Raw genomic sequence first — 16,366 nt, 5'->3', positions numbered from 1 at the left:
ACCACTCCTATGAAGATGGGCTCACCTTAAGCCATGCTAAAGAGATAGGTGGAATAATTAGTTCTTCTAGATACTTCTTCTTCCCAGAATTCTGCCCCCACAGAGGCTTGGGACAGTAGCCTTGTGGGGCCATAAATTGGCTATTCTAGATTATCCAGAAGTATGATTTTCCCCTTTATTTCTTTCTCTCTTCTAAGCGTGCCTCCTTTATCTCTTTGGGCTATACCCCCCCCAAATTTTGGGCTCCCTTACTCTTTCATAAAGTCTCTGTCCTCACCACATGGTTGCTAGCCAGCCACGCATCTGAACCCCATGCCAGCTTAAATGGCATGACTTTTTCCCTTCTCTCCTCCATTTTCTTCCCCTGCCAACAGCTGGGGATTTTTATGGCTTGCCTGCCCCACAGTCTCTCCTGTAAACTCGAATCAAACTGTCTTTGCGTTAAAAACAATTACACTTGCCAGCTCTTCCAATTATCTGCTCCAGCTCCAAGTCCTCATAAAACCAGCCTCGGTGTCGGAGCAAATAATCATGTGAGCATCCCCTGGCTACACACTGTCACAGCTCATGCTGGTCGTAGGAGAACAGCACATTGTACCCATCAAACGTCCCTGCAGATGGAAGCCCCTTTGTCCTTCCCAGGGACTCAAGAAGGGACCATGAAACTCCCCAAGAGCAGGTTGTGGCGTAACTCATAGTGACGTGTGGGAATCACACTGAGAGACACCAGGGCACAGCATAACCCAGGACAGGCTGCAGAGCAGAGAAAGTGCTGGAAGGACAAATGGGCACTTGGGGTTACCTAGGAGCAAGGGTAGATAGAGGGCTACATGAGTATCAGGGATGCAGGGCTCCAGGTTCAGAGAGAACACATCTGCATCACTGAGCAATGGCAGTAACCCACATGTGGGCTATTCAGATGCCATGTTTGCAGGGCACAGGCGGACAGAGGCCTAGCTGCTTGCTCCAGCGTATGTGACACCTCTGTAGTGGATGCCCTGTGCTTATTTTCTCAGAGTCCAGTGGGTCTTCATGTGTCCATCAAACGCCCCAGTTAGAGTCTGGTAACAGACAAGAGGGTGAGTCCACCGTTTCACCCGATGTGACTTAGAGCTGATTATGTGAAGAACGTCTTGGTGATAGTGGGCTATCTGAGGCAGGGAGAGAGGACTGCTCCACTGTGGCTAAATCACATGGACTACAGCAGGTATATTTTAAACACAACCATCACCTTCCCATACAAGAGCCATTTCTTGTATGGGAAGAGTAGCAGATCTACATTCCTTGGCACCTGGGCACACAGGGGGTTGTGTCCAGTTGTTAGGGTACCTGGTATGGACAAAGAATAGGAGATGGTGCCACTTTCCAGGCTTGGACAGTCTGGAGCCCCGAGGCTCTGTGGGATGGATGCCATAGAAACCAAGGAATAAATGATCGCCTTTTTAGGAACACCAGGCTACAGATGACATTTCGAGTGGCCTTACTGGGAGGAATGTGAAGCTCCAAGCCAACTGGAGTTGTTCCCTGTGGGTGAAGTCTGCAGGGGCAGGTGATGTAACAGCACATGTAACAACCTCCCAGACCCAGAGGAGATAATCAATGCAGACAGGACAGAATTCGGTTCCTGAGATCCGAGCCAGGACAGAGCACACCAGCATCACAGATATAAAAAAAAACCAAAACAAACCAAAACAAAACAAAAAACAGTGCCAGAAGTAGGGTACTAAGAATAAGAGATGACAATCCCAGGGAGATCAAGGACTACTATACCCAGCTAAGATGTCACCCAAGTCTACAAGAGAAATCCCAAGTGTAAAGCAGCGTACAAGAACATGGCATGCATGTAGATGCCCTGCTTGAGAGAAAAATAACCTTGAAGGTCTGGCACCTTCACCCTGGCTACCATTTTAAGCTAAACCAAGACAATCATAAATCCCGAGAATTCTTCCCACCGTTCCCTGGTGGTGGAAGGGTGGCAGCAAGTGGCTGCCCTGAATTGTATTGTTGTCCACCTGGGGAGATATTAGAACATATTAATAAGAGAATTCCCCTCAGACTGTCCCCATAGAAGGAGAATGGGACCTAGGGCATGCACAGCTGGATGCCTTGGATACCAGACAAGGACATTTCTTAAGATCTAAAAAGAAGGGCAGGTCCAGGGCTGGGCACACATAACCTTTCCTACCTCTGTGGTTCCAGAAAGGCAGTGTGGTCAAATACAGGGTTAGAAGAAGGAACAAGAATGGTATGGCTGTGTAACATCCAAGAGATGAGGGAGTCCCAGTGTCTATACACAGTCCGGGGGAGAGAACACCACGCAGCCTCAGCAGGGAGGAAGTCTGCCACATGCTACCACAAAGATGGATGTTGAGCTGAGAAATTAGCCACTCAGAAAAGGACAGGTCCTGCGGTACTCCATTTATATGAGGTCCTCAGAGTCCTTGGCTCCATAGAGACAGGCAGCAGAAGGTGGATGTCAGGGACTGGACCTGAGTCAGTGTTAAAGGGGATGGACAATGCTAGAAGCTGCACAGCAGTGTGGCTAAGTGTACCAAGTGAGAGAGAAAGGATTCCTAAGACAGAGAGCCTGGCTGCCAGCAAAACCTAACCCCAGGCCAGAAGGAAACTGGCCATCAGGGCTAGAAGCACTACTTAGCTTACTGAGCACGAGGTTCAATAAAAGGAGCCTCGAGAGACCAGATAAGTATGCATACTGAGGTAGAGAGAGTTTTACAGCGCAGACACCCTGAAGGCCCAGGCATGATCCCAGTATTAGAGAGTGAATCACACTGAATCCAAAGGGATGGCTGGAAACAGGGTTACTGACTAGGCAGATGGTTCTGATCTTACGGCAGAGGCGGACACTGATCTGGGCATCTGAGAGTGGAGAACACTGTCCCAACAAGTCTTTGGACTCCTGGGTAGAGACTCCAATCGTCCTCAAGTGTTTAAGATATACTTGTCATTTATAAACACACTCTAGAGGGAGGGGAGAGCCATGCACTGAACTCCAGGAAAAGAAGCTACCAGACACAGTACACTCAGATACTCATCCTCTTCAAATGACTGAACTTGAAGTTCAAACAAAAGCCATTTCTGGACACAAGATGGGGAAGGGCAGAAGGAGTTGGCTTTGGGTTTCCTTCAAGGAACAAGGTATGAGGGAATGATAGTTACAACAAGATCTAGTGGAAGAAAAAGAGACAGAACTATTTCATACTGCTAAAAAGTCACCCAAATCCCAGACACATAGAGATGTCTCAAGTGTGGAGCAGAACACAAGAACATGGCACAGGCATCAAATACTTTTCTTTGTTCAGGGGAGGTAGATAACCTCCAAGGTTATTTGCAGACAGTTCCAAGAATATCAAATTGAAGTGCTCTGAAATGGAAGGGGCACAATGGCCACCTGTGGTCAGTAGGGGCTGATATAAATGGGTTACAGCAAGTGATAGACAATTATATAAGATCTGATTACAGGGCAGATTGTAACAATATTAAAGCCTGTCGAGGAAAGCGAATAATACAATTAGCAAACACTGGGAGTGTGCAGGGGGCTGTGATTCAAAATAAAGATGCTCTGACCAGGGACTGCGGCTCACATTATCCTCACTGGAAGGACAGTCCCTGGAGAAGGGTATCGTCAAGCAGGGGTGTTCTTAGGGCATTGCTAGAGAGCAAGGGTCCCAGAGTCAGGGTACTTGAGCATCAGAGGGTAATCAAGGATACAGGCTACACAGGCGTCCTCTGACTTCTAATACTAACAGCTCATTGGCTGAAAACAACACATATGAATCTCACAGCTCTGGGTTCAGGAATCCCATACCCTCCATATCTGTCAGCAGGACAGCTTTTGCCTTTTCCAGCTTCATATTTTTCAGTGTGGGGTCTCTGATTCCCTTCAATTCCATTACCACATTAACCTTTGACTATGCTGTGATCCTCTTGTCTCTCCATTAGGAGACTCTAGATGGTACCAGGCCACCTAGAGACCCCTAAACGCCATCGCATCACTTGAGAAGAGTCTTCTGTGCTATGTGGTCATGGGACTCCAGGATTAGCCCAGTGATATTAACACAAGACATCACACAGGGCAAGTAAATATAACCCCAGGGTTAGTACATGATTCTCAGAGAGGAATATAGGCACTATCCCTGTCATTGTGTGGGATCACCATTAAGCTCCGTTAGTTTGAGAGCTGGGATCTTAGTTCTTACTTAGGGTTTCTATTGCTGTAATGAAGCACCAGGACTAAAGATGAAGTTGGAGAGGAAAGGGTTTATTTGGCTTATCATATCACTGTTCATCACTGAAGAAAGTCAGGACAGGAACTGAACAGGTCAGGAACTGAAGGCAGGAGCTGATTCAGAGGCCATGGAGGGGTGCTGCTTACTGACTTGCTCCACATGGCTTGCTCAGTCTGTTTTCTTAACCATCCCAGGGAAGGCCATCCACCCACCATGGGATGGGCACTCACCCATTGATCACTAAATGAGAAATGCCTTACAGCTAGATCTCATGGAGGCATTTTCTCAACTGAGGCCCCTTCTCTGATGACTCTACCTTGTGTCAAGTTGACATATAAAACCAGCCAGTACAGCTAGTAATTGAAGAATGTCTTTGGAAGGAATTATATTTCTGGGTGCACGAAGAGCCCTCCCTGATGATCAAGTACCGATTTTAGATTGAGGCTGAGGTAGGTAAATCAAGAAATAAGAAGGCACAGGGTGGTGGTGGTGCATACCTTTAATCCCAGCATTCGGGAGGCATAGACAGGCGGATCTCTCTGAGTTCGGGACCAGCCTCGTCTACAGAGCGTGTTATAAGACAGCCAGAAATACACAGAGAAACCCTATCTCGAAGAAGGAGAAGGACGAGGAGGAGGAGGAGGAAGAAGAGGAAGAGGAAGAAGAGGAAGAGGAAGAGGAAGAGGAAGAGGAAGAAGAAGAAGAAGAAGAAGAAGAAGAAGAAGAAGAAGAAGAAGAAGAAAGGCATATAGCTCACATGGATGGTGGGGACAGATGTTTACAAGGGCCCAAAGTCCTTAGATGAGTGGAGGAGAAGGAGCTGGTTCTTACAGTGATCTTGTGGTGATAAGGGGAAGTGTAACTAACTGTCATCTGGCCAATTTTAATGGGACATCTATGCCTGGAGGCAGCATACAAATCACAATGGTACCAACATCAGGCAAGTTTGGTCCCATAGGCCTTAGACCCAGAGTTCAGCTTAAAAGGGATACATAGTTAGAGGAGAGGTTGACCCCCCATGAAGAGGTCACCAGATACTTGCAGACAGACAACATCACACTTGGTCAGAGGCTGGCATTTAGCTACTGTGGTCACAGCTGGGGACAGCACACACTATTGTCTTGGTTCTGTGGGTCAGAGCCATGCAGGGCCAACTCAGGGTCCCGTGAACCTTGAGTCCAAGAGCATCAGCAGGCTGGGTGCTCATAGTAGGTTTGAGGCCAACCCTGCTTCCATGGCAGTCAGAAATCCCAGGAGGGCAGAACCAACAGAATGCATACAGTACACAAGACGGTTTGCTGGGGAGCTGGTGGATGATGAAGTCAACTGCAGGAGGAGACCCTGGGTGCTACAGAGAGACCCAATCCATGCCTAAAGACTCCAGGCCCCCCATCATCTCTGTGTAAAACCTCTCTGGCTTACGTGTTGATATTCCTCTCCCACCAATAATCTGCATATCTCCCTGACAGGGAAATGCTGTCTCCCTGGACTGCCGCACAACCCTTTGCCCCTTTCTTATAGGGACACTTGTGGCTACATTTTAGAATCACTTTTCTTTCTCAAGTCCCCCACAGAACCACACCTTCAAGGTAACATATGGTCTCTGGTCCCAGGAACCAGCCATAGACTTGCTTTGAAGGCTTTTGTTCAGTGACCTGGGAAAGGGTCACAGGCAGACCTGTTAGCTATATGAGTGACCCTTGACTCTCCAGAGGTCCCCACCTCCTGCCAAAAGGATACAGGTGGATGTGAGGCAAGCCAGGTGTCACAGTGGTACTGCAGGGAAAATGGCAGGCACCTCACAGTTGTTGATCTGAAGCCCGGGAGGGCAGAAACAACTTTGGTACCTGTGGTGGGAACACCCAGCCCAATGCCACATTTTCCTCTGAGGACACTACCGCTACCGCCAGGATCAAGAGGGTCCCCCCCCCCCCCCCGATGGAGACATAGGTCAATCTCTCCTTACCATACTGGGACTATGCAGATTAATCAAGTTGACAGTGGGCTGGAGCAAGGCCTTTGTGTCCAGTCAGGGCCTTAAGGGGTGTGTGAGCTCTGTCTTCCTGGGGTAGCCAGGAGGCACTCACTGAAGAGCTTCTTGAGGGTGAAGGGGGTGTGGGTGGAGAGATGGAGCAAGACAGGAGCCCTCACAGGCCAGACCCTGAAGATGTGGCTCTGCCCACATCTAAGGCAACAGAAGATGGACAGGGGAACTTCTGGGCTTAGAACCTCGCCATGCAGTTACCCAAGGAGCTCCCTGTCTCTGGGTGTCCAAGCACTTCATGGGGCTGGAAACCCAGGGACAGTACCCTGGACCCTGCATAGCTGGGATCTTCCTGGACTTTCTAGTTGGTGGTTTTCCTGCCCAGCACAGAGTGATGAAGAGCCCCACACAAATCCTCAGCCTGCCTTGCAGCACCATCACCCACCCTACCCAGTTCAGCCTGGTCAGGACCCCTTCCTTTCCGAGTTCCTGTTCCACCTTTGTGGCAGGGTCACTCACTGACCTCCCACGATCGGGACTACAAGAAGCAGCCCCCACACCTGGCTTTTCTGGGTGGGTTCTAAGGGTTGCTCCCAGGTCCTCACAGTGCCAGGCAAGCACTTCACCAACAGAGCCGTCTCAGTCTGACAGGGGCTGATTAAAGACAAGTATTGGCCATGCACACCGGGGCACCTGACGAGTGCTGCGGTCGGGGAGGGAACACAGGCAGAGGCTCTCTCTAGGGATCAAGGGAACCTGGCACAAGCTGTGAAGTCCGGTGACTTTAAAGCCACAGCACTGCCTAGTCCCTTGAGAGGTTCCCATCAGCCTCTTTTTTTTTCAGCAGTCAGACCTACAAGGGACACCTGTGTCTTCCCAATTTCCTGTATCAAAGCCCCCACTCCCGGTGGGATGGTGGAGGGGCAACTGAGGTTGAATGAGGTCTTAAGATGAGCCTCATCACAGGGTTAGTGCCCTTGTAGGGAGAGGAGCCTGGGGACACTCTTTTAAGCACATTCAACACACTCTAAGAACCATACCTACGGACACCTGTTGGACATTCCTGGCCTCCAGGAACCTGAGGGACACTTCTGGCCTCTAATGCTGAGAATAACTGTCAGTGCTGGCCGCCTCTGAGGAGTAGTCGGTGACTGCCCCATGAAGATCCGCAGCTTACAAAGAAAGAGAGCCAACTTAAGATACCTTCCTGTTTGCATTCAAACAGAGGAGCTCAGAGGGGCACACACAGCAGGCTATTGGAGGTGTACGGGGGATCCCCAGGAATGGCAATGTCCCTTTCCCAACTAATCATGGTCCTGGGTGACTCCACAGAGGACCGTCCTCCCCACCCCCACACCAGCCCTCGGGGTTCTGTTTTAAGCTAACTCAGGAGGAATCTAATTTTGAGTCATGCAAGCGAATCACTAGGATGTGGGCATAGAACAAGGCTTAGAGGGCCAAGCAATGTGTCTGGCTGTGTTGGCTTGGAGGATGAGATGAAGCTTTCAGCCCCGGGAGATGCCAGAGTCATCATCTCAGGGTGTCTCTGGGGATCACAGGCATGGGCGTGGAGGAATAGACCAGTCTCCTTATGGTGTATGGTGGGGAAAGCTGTCTTCTATGAATGGGGACGTGGGTCCCAGCATGCTCCTCAGCACCCATAGCCCCACAGGTAAAGACCATACTCTCTTAGCTCACAAGTGTACTCTGTACTGACACCTCTCTTTGACCCTGTGTTCTAGTTCCTTTATCCTAGCCCATCTGTTGATATTGCTTGTTTGTAGTCTCCCAGGACCCAAGTTCTAGGATGGTGGCCCAAGTTCCAGAGCCCATGACCAGGCAAGGATACCAGTAGGAGGAAGGTGTAGCTAACCCTGGGGCTACAACTCTATATCAAGAGGTCACCTGGTTTCTCTGCACTTTACTCTGTTCCAGGGCTCACCTCCCAGGCTCTGTTCATTGTTATGGACTCCAGGGGATAGGAGGAGAACAGATCAAGTGACCCCCTGTATAGCTAAGTATGGAGACATGAGCAACCCACATCCCCATATACAGCCAAGTATGGAAACATGAGGGAACCTGGTCCCAGAAAAGTCTCAACCTGTATCTTTCTCAGGACACCTGAGAGTACCTAGAACATTCCAGAACGTAACAGACCCCATCCTCGTTTTTCCTGCTCAAACTCGATTCAATCATATAGGAGGCACAAGAGGGTACCATAGGTGTATGGAAGGATGCCTTGCACACTGACATTCAGGGTTTGTTTTGCTCCAGGAGCCCAGGGAGCTGGTCCTTCTGACTCGGATGACCCCCTCACCTCACCTGAGCACCCTAACCCGGAGGAGGGTCCAGAGAAAGTCAGGGCAGCAGCACCAGTCCCGCCCTGCCCATAAGTCAAGCCAGTGCATAGCCAGGGAAGCACCCAGTTGGCATTTTAAATGTAAGTCCCCATGGGAGGCAGCACCAGCTGGTGTTTCCCTGGGCTCAGAAACAAAAGGTAGAAACCCAGTGCCAGCTCTCAAGCTTGCTCCAGGGTCACTCTGTCCCTGCAATCTGATCCCACCGGGCAGGGCTGTCACCATCCCTGTTCCCTCCTCTGCTATGACAGTTTCCATCTCCTGTCCCATCAGGCCCCTGAAGCCTGCTCTCGGCAGGTACGAGGCTCCAGTTGACTGGATAGCTCAAGCCTAAAACATGGTAGGGATGCTCCAGACCTTTCTGGGGTTCCAAAACCAGGAGGATACAGTCTCAGATCCTGTGCTCCAGCCCTTCCTGTCCTGATTGCTAGGAGATCCCTGCTTCCTTCTTGAGCCCTTTCTGTCCTCCTGGACTCTCGGCCAGGCATGAACTTCATATTCCACCCACCATTACTTTGGCTCAAGCCAGGCCACACCCTCCATCCTTCCAGTTCCCTTCCCATTCCAGATACCTGATGCATGCTCCTCTTAATGTAGCTAAACCTGGGAGCCACAAGGGCTCCTAGTCAGGACCCAAGGAACCCCAAAGGAGAACCAGTGGTGCCCCTAATCCCTCCTCCTACCCTAGAGCTGCCCTTGAGGGCTTCATGTACAAACTCTGGTTCTAACACCCTCTGAGCACCTGCTACTGCTTTGAGGTACAGATAGCAGGCTACTTGTCCTGGAAGGATATCCAGAGAGTGGGGTGCAAGCAGGGCTGCCCAGAGAGGCAGAGCCTGCGGGTTGGGGCTCAGAATGGCGATACACAGTAGGAGCAGAAGTACGATGAGGTAGGGATAAGGGCAGGGCATGAGAAGCTGTGGGGGTGGTTGGGATGTGGAGTCAGGCGCTGGCCCCGAGGGCAAGCACATTCAAGAGTGGATGGGGAGGGCACTTAGTGGGCATCCAGCTATCTAAGGTACTTGTCAGGCCGTCCTGATGGTCCTAGAGGTGTTCTCCACCCCTGGCTCAGCCCCATTTCATCAGCAGCGCTGCCCAGTCCAGCTCTGCAGTCATTAACAATAGCAGTGGGCAGTTCTGAGTGCAGGGCTGTCCCGCGAGGCACCCTTTCTGAATCTCTCTTCTCGGAGCCCTGGGTGGAAGACCTGCATCTCCTGAGAAGGATCCAGCCCAGTCCCCAAAGAGCAACTTGACCCACTTCCGTTCCTGGCAGGGTAGAAAAGGGGGCACCACAGGCTCTGTACCCCCATGACTCTGTTCTCAGTTGGGGGTGCTCTTCTGCCCTGGCAACAAGGGCAATGCCTGTCTCCCTCCCCTTTTTTGGATCTGTCAGAAAATACTCAATGCTGTTGCCTCAGAGAGGTGAGCTGAGGTCCACTCCATTGTCTGAGAGCTAGGGACAGCATGGATGGGGCCTGCTCTGGCCTGCCTTCTGCAGTAGTACCTTGAAGAGTTCCCCTCAGGCCTGATAAGCAGGCTAATCCAGGGACAAACCTACTCTCATCTGCCTGGAGCCCAGCCAGCAGTCACCCGCCAAGTTCCCTCTCCCCACGATTGGCTATTCTAAGCAACCTGGTACTGCCCTGCACATCTTGGAGACAAAGCCCAGGGGCAGTGCTGCATCCTGAGTTTTCTCTTACAGACCAAGCACAACACTGAGATTCAGATACTCCTACACCACAGCCCAAGGTTCCTTGCGCCATCCTCCCAGGGGTCTTCACCCATTCCGGGGGGGTCTGAGTCTGCATCCCCTAAGCCAGGAACTACCCATGGGATAGACCCAACCTCCTTAAGATGCCCTGGAGTCCTGGAGCTGGAAGAGTAAGCTGTTATAAGGGGTAGGAGGCCTAGAACCTTGGATGTGACCGGATCCACTGAGCTCCCTCTGACTGCTGCTTCCAAGAAGAGCCCAGGACTCAGACTCAGCCCAGAAGGTGAGAGTTTACCCGGGGTTACATCGACTCCCAACATGGGTGAGATCTCAGCTCTGCCCCTCACGGGCTGTGTGCAGTACTCAGTATCCTCCACAGTGGCCAGGCTGGCAGTGTAGCCTCATTTGCCCACGTGGGTGGCTGAGCACCTCCCTGTCAAGGCCTCTGAGGCTGTGGTGACTCACCACCAATGACTTTATTCCTCTGGAGAACAGGAAGCCCACACGGCCCTTCCTGCCTGCTTACAGCCTGCCAAGAGTTGAGGAGCAGCTCCCCCCACATTTGCCCTGCAGAGCTAGCTATGGGGCAAGACTAGGGGGTGGAGAGAGTAGGGTGAGGCTAGCCCTTTAGTCTGCACCTGTCCTGTGCTGGGGCAACTCACACTTACCCCAGATGCCTCCTAGCTGAGACCACTGCCCTGGATCCTGGAAGTTCTATGCTGCACAAGAGTCCACCCACTGCAGCCTGAGAACCCTGTCCCAGGACCCTAACCTATTCCAGAGAACTCCTAAGAGTAGGTGGGACAGATGGAGCCTGTCCTTCTTTCTCATCCCAGACTAAGCACTTCTAGACACATGATACAGCTTCCTGGGACATCATTGTACTTGTGAAATCCTCCCCCCAGTCCCATCCTTCACCCTGAGAACAAATGATGGTGCAGAAGGAAGAGGAGACAGGCATGGGGGATGAGGAGAAAAGGGACAAGGCTCCTTAAGTGGGAGTAACGGCAGGGCCATCGGGCCAGGATCCAACCTGCAGGGTCTGCGCACAACACAGAGCTCAGGTGCTTCAGGACAGATCTCAGCCCACAGTGTCCTGTATCACCTGCCTGTGATGAGGACCTGGGGGGCCAAGAGGGGCCAGACCCACCCTCGCTCTGCAGCTGATACTAAAACAGCCCCCATGAGACAGAGATGGTTTCAGAGCTAAGGGAGCGACTTGGAAGGGGAGGGAGATCTTTATCTTTCAAGATGATGGCCATGTTCTGGTTTCTGGGAGTGGAGGGCTGGGCCAGCTCTGGTTAGTTTATGTTTTAAAATGTATGTTTCCTATATTTCTCAATTAAAAGTGCTGAACAAAGTGGCATGGGCCTGATAGCAGTTGTTTTATCCCCTGGGGCAGAAGACGACTGTAGCCAGGCAGACTGTGGCTGCCACCCTATGGCTGACAACAGAAACCTTCACTAGCCCAGCCTGGGAAGGAAGGCATGCAGCCTTTAACTCATATCAACCTCAGACACTGGCATCTGTCCAGTCAGGCCCCAGGCACCTCGGGGAGACAGATGCTGTTTCTTCCCCAGCACTGGGAGAATCTTCCCGCAGCTGCTATTTTCCGGAATTCATCAAATCCCACTGGAGCAGGCACCCAGGAGGAAAGGGGTGCTGACTTAAGATGTCAAGCACAGGAAATTGGACCCACAGAAGCCCCACCCCTGCCTTGTGAGGGTCCCAGGAGGGCAAAGGAGTCCCCACCTACAGATGCCAGGGCCAAGACACCATCTTTGCCACTGTCTGAGCAGACATTGCTAACTAAACCATTACCAGGGCATCCTTCCTGGACAGGCTTTCCTGTTACTGTTTCTTGTCAAACAAGAAAGCACAAAATGTAAAAGCACCTCGAAACCAGGACAGTGGCACACAATTGCAGTTGGGGGGAGCTGAGGCAGGGGGATAATGAATCAAAGTGAGTCCGAACTACATAACAAATGACAAATGAGCAAACAAGCCTACACAAGACTCAGACTCCTTGGCTCTAGTCAGTGAAGACTCAGAACTCACACACACACATGTGTGCACACAAACACATACACATGCGTACACACACATGCAGATACACGTCCACACTCACGTCCACACACGCGCGCGTGCGCGCGCGCGCGCACACACACACACACACACACACTCCCCTTCGCCCTGCTCTATGTGATTGTTGCATCTGAACACCAGAGGAGGCCTGGCAGGAGATGGCTTCCGGTAGGCAGAGCAACTGCCCGTCAAGATCACTCTTCACACGGGCTGCAGCTCTCTGCACGTAGCCCCCACACACTGACCTGCTCACAAAAATGATTTCTTTTCCAGTGTGATTTCAGCAGTTGGTTGTTTTAAGGGCTCAGTGTGTGTCCTGACAGTTTGCAGGCTCATGTACTTTCTGTTCTAACAATTACATTGTTTGGGGGAAACTGCAACCCGGGCATACACACAGGAGCAGAAGTTCCTTATCATAAGCCTTCTCCTCTCCAGCCAGCCTTCTCCAGTCTGCCAGAGTCCTTCACCATCTTCCTTTGCTAGTGTGAAAGCGCCTCCCCTGAGGCTGTCAGCGAGAACACCAGTATTTACCCAAGACAGTTATTTGGGGAAAAGGCAGAAAGAGATATTTCTTTCCGGCTTCTTGCCAAGCCCCTCCACTTATGAGTTATTCCCATAGGCTCATGCTGTTGATCCCTGTTTAAAGCACAGAGGAGAATTTGAGGTGAGGGAGCGTAACGTCATAACACCTTCACTCTGAAAATGTGACCACGCTGAAAATGAGCCCGGAGGACGCTGACCCCTGGTGACTGCCTGCTGGGCTGCGAGGCCCTAGTGTGTCTGGTTCTGGCTGGTCCCCAGATCAGTGGTTCGCTGGGGTTGGGGCTAAGAGAAGGTGCACACGGGGATACAGAGTTAGATTCCTCTTTTACCGCCCCCCCCCCAACCCCTAGGGCAGCTCAGCCTCGGAGCCTGCTAGCCCCGGGGTCTGTGTCCGTGTCCGCGTCTCGCTCAGGCCCCCGCAGGGAAGTGCGCCCTGATCTCAGCCCACCCTAAACTTCTCGCCAGGGAAACCGGGAAAGTTGAAGGGCGCTGTGGCGGTGAGGGTGGGGATGTGTGTTGGGGAAGGGGGTGGGGGAGGCAATGCGGGACTCAGCACCTCGGACAGCTCCGTCACTTACCTATCGTCATTCGGGAACGGCTGGTCGCCCAGAAGCAGGTCACGGAATCGGTACCGCGGCGGCAAGGGCAGCACCTCCGTGTCCCGGTCGTTCATTGTTGAGACTGGCGGCATCCAGGAGCAAGTCCCCGCGGCCGACTTTCTCCGCGCAGGGATGGCTGCCCGCACACGGCAGCAGCCCCTCGCCGCCCGCGCCCTCGCCGGACGCGCGCGGACCCCGGCCAGCCGCTTCTGGGCCTCCGCGACCCCCCTGGGGGGCGGGACTAGCACCTGCAGGGGGCGGGGCTGAGGGCGGGGCTAGGCAGGGGCGGGGCGCTTTCCGGGGTCCTCTGGGCCCTGCACGAAGCTCTCTTTTCCTGCCACCCCAGGAAGAGTGGAGGTTTGGAGATGGGAGTGGTCATGGCTAACTCTAGAATAGCCTTTACGAAGGTCCCTGGTCTTCCTTGGGTTGGCATGGGAGCCCTCCTCTTCCCTGGACCTGGGCCAGGCAAGCCTCCCCGCCTCCACAGTCAGCTCCAAGGCCGGTTGCTCTGCTTTCTTCAGGTTCTGGAGCCACCCTCAAGGCCTCCTTTCAGCTTCCCTCACTACTGGGTGGCAATAGGCAGTTTAAGAAGAGAAGCTGTAGGGCAACACATCAGAACAGATGAGATTAACGACTCTGGGCTTTCACAGACTCCGATCCCAATCATGGGAGTCACTGATACAGTGTCAGGTAGATCATGGGGGCGGGCAGACTCTGTACACCAGGAAGATCTCGCCCAGGTGGCCAGCAGGCCTTCCACCCTTTGCCTCTTCCTGTCTTCCTCTCCTTCCATATCCGTTTTCAGCTGCACTCACCATATACAACACCTGGAGAGTGGCCTCAGAGTCCGCCAGGCTTCAGTTCCCTGCCTCCTGGGGCAGCAAGCTGGGCACATCTATCCTGAAGCCCGAAACCCCTAACTACCTGTAGAAACCCTGACAGATAGCATTGGACTGAGCAAGCGGCTTACATATACCAGGAGAACACAGGCTCAGACCCACGGTAGGAGTTGTGGGGGACCGTGGTCCACTGGGCTCCTGATCTAACCATAGTCCTGTGCTTCTTGTGCCCTGGCACAGCAGAGCTTTTTGGGGAGCTTCAGCCCCAGGCCATTCTCTTTCTAAGCTTCTAGTTGTCTGTGGTAGGATGCCAAAGGCAGAATGGTTAATCCACAACTATCAGACTGAGCAGTGCCCCAGCTTGGCTCAGCCGAGAGCAAAGAGCCCAAGAAGGCAGCACTAGCCTCGTCGTTTAAGTTCTCTAAATAAGGACTGAGGGGAAGGGGTTTGTCCTGTGTTTGTCTAAAGTAGGTCACAGGCTGTGTGATTGGCATGAGGGCAGAAGATGAAGGGAACATTTGCTTTAGGCAGAGGGTGGACTCTCTCATTCTCAAGTTGGGAAGAGTGTGTGTATCCCCCCTCCTCGGCTATCAGCGGGCAGATAAAGGTGGGTACTCCCCCTGGAGGTGGGAGAGGCCCAGTGACGTCTCAGCCATGGCTGCCAGTGACAACACTCCCATGTTTCTCAGGTCACATTTTCAACCCCCGGGATCTGGCAGCGGCTGAAAAATAACATTTTCCTAATTGCATCAGTGGAGTTGCTTGTTTTTTCTTAGTCACAAGCTGGCTGGGCCTGGGGAGGTGCTGGCAGGTGGGGAACCATGTGGCCGGGGGTCAGGGCTATATTTCCCTTGGCAAGCTTTCCTGGGACCACCAAGTTCCTAGGAGCTGCTCTCTCTGCTGTCCTGACCTTCTGGATACTTTTGAGTTTCCTCTCCTGGCCTTAAGAACCAGCACGGGTGGGGGGTAGAGCCTCTGCTTACTTCAGGGGAAGGAAATGCACCTGGAGTTCAGAGCCCTGGCCCCACCCCTACGCAGCTGTGGTTTGGGATGAGTGGCAAGGGCAGGCTGTCCTTGCAACCTTGAGTGCTGCTGTACCACATGAGTGAGTAGGCAGTGCCAGTGGGCATCCCACAGCCCTCCTGGTAACAGCTCCACTGAGGGCAGCAGTGCCTGCCCCCTCCACACCGTAGGAGTTTGAACATGACTATTGCATAGGCCAGGGGCCCCAGAGCCTCTGGGAGATGTAGTTGAAATTCTGATCACGGCATGGTCTAGGCATTGGGGACGGTGTGAGAGTCATGTGTGTTAGGAAGAATTTGGGGGCATGCAGGGCAAGGCAACTAGAGGATTCTGTAAAGGTGGGAGCAAGAACATGCTCAACTGCCAGGATTCAAGGGGTTCACTTCCTGATCTGCTTCCTATTCCTTCCCTGGTCACCTCAGGAGAGCCCAGGAAGCAGCTGGGACCTAGAGTTGCTCTTTAATATCTGTCTTGTGTGAGATGGCTGTGTCAGTGAACTAACTGCCTGTTTCTATAGGAATCCAGTGTTTTGTGGCCCAAACAAGTGCTCGAGCCCTCAGCCCATCCTTACAACAAGGTATGAAGTTCAACTTATGAGACTCCATAGCCCATTCACCCACACCTCACGGCAGAGCCAGCAAGGGATAGATAGCATGGCTCTACCAAGAAAGTCTGTCAGCTCTGGTTAAAAGCTCCCTCCTCCTCTCAGGGACCCAGCGACGATCCAGGGGTCTAAGTGCATGAGTGGGCAGCCTTAAGCAAGTCCCTTCATCGGAGTGTTGGTTTCCTCATCTGGAAATGAGTGTATCCATGTTGTTTGTCCTCACAGGGCACCGTAGACTAGTAGAGCGCTAACAGGAAGGCAAGCATGAGTTGCTCTGTGCAGCACTGGTGAATGACAATTCCTGGTTTGGGTGGGAGCTCTATCTGGGCCTCAGGGCCAGCCTATCCAGGTCATCTGGAGGACCATTCGGAGAT

General features: G+C 52.4%; 1 protein-coding gene across 3 annotated transcripts in view; it reads right to left on the bottom strand.

Moving 5' to 3' along the window:
* Kcnt1 (potassium sodium-activated channel subfamily T member 1) overlaps nucleotides 1-13,736 on the bottom strand; it is a 57,953-nt gene extending 44,217 nt beyond the window's left edge. For 2 of the 3 annotated variants that reach the window (XM_041674477.1, XM_041674475.1), the window contains exon 1: nucleotides 13,506-13,735. In XM_041674477.1, the coding sequence (XP_041530411.1) occupies nucleotides 13,506-13,618 (113 nt within the window). In that variant the 5' untranslated portion in view covers nucleotides 13,619-13,735. Of the gene's footprint in view, nucleotides 1-13,505 lie in introns of all 3 variants that reach the window. The other variant, XM_041674476.1, reaches the window with a different exon arrangement.
* Between the last annotated feature and the right edge of the window lie 2,630 nt (nucleotides 13,737-16,366).

The sequence above is a fragment of the Microtus oregoni genome, unplaced genomic scaffold (assembly GCF_018167655.1).
Source record: "Microtus oregoni isolate MIOR12 unplaced genomic scaffold, Mior012 000025F_ref0000491, whole genome shotgun sequence".
NCBI lineage: Eukaryota > Metazoa > Chordata > Mammalia > Rodentia > Cricetidae > Microtus > Microtus oregoni.
This window is presented reverse-complemented; position numbering and strand designations above follow the sequence as displayed.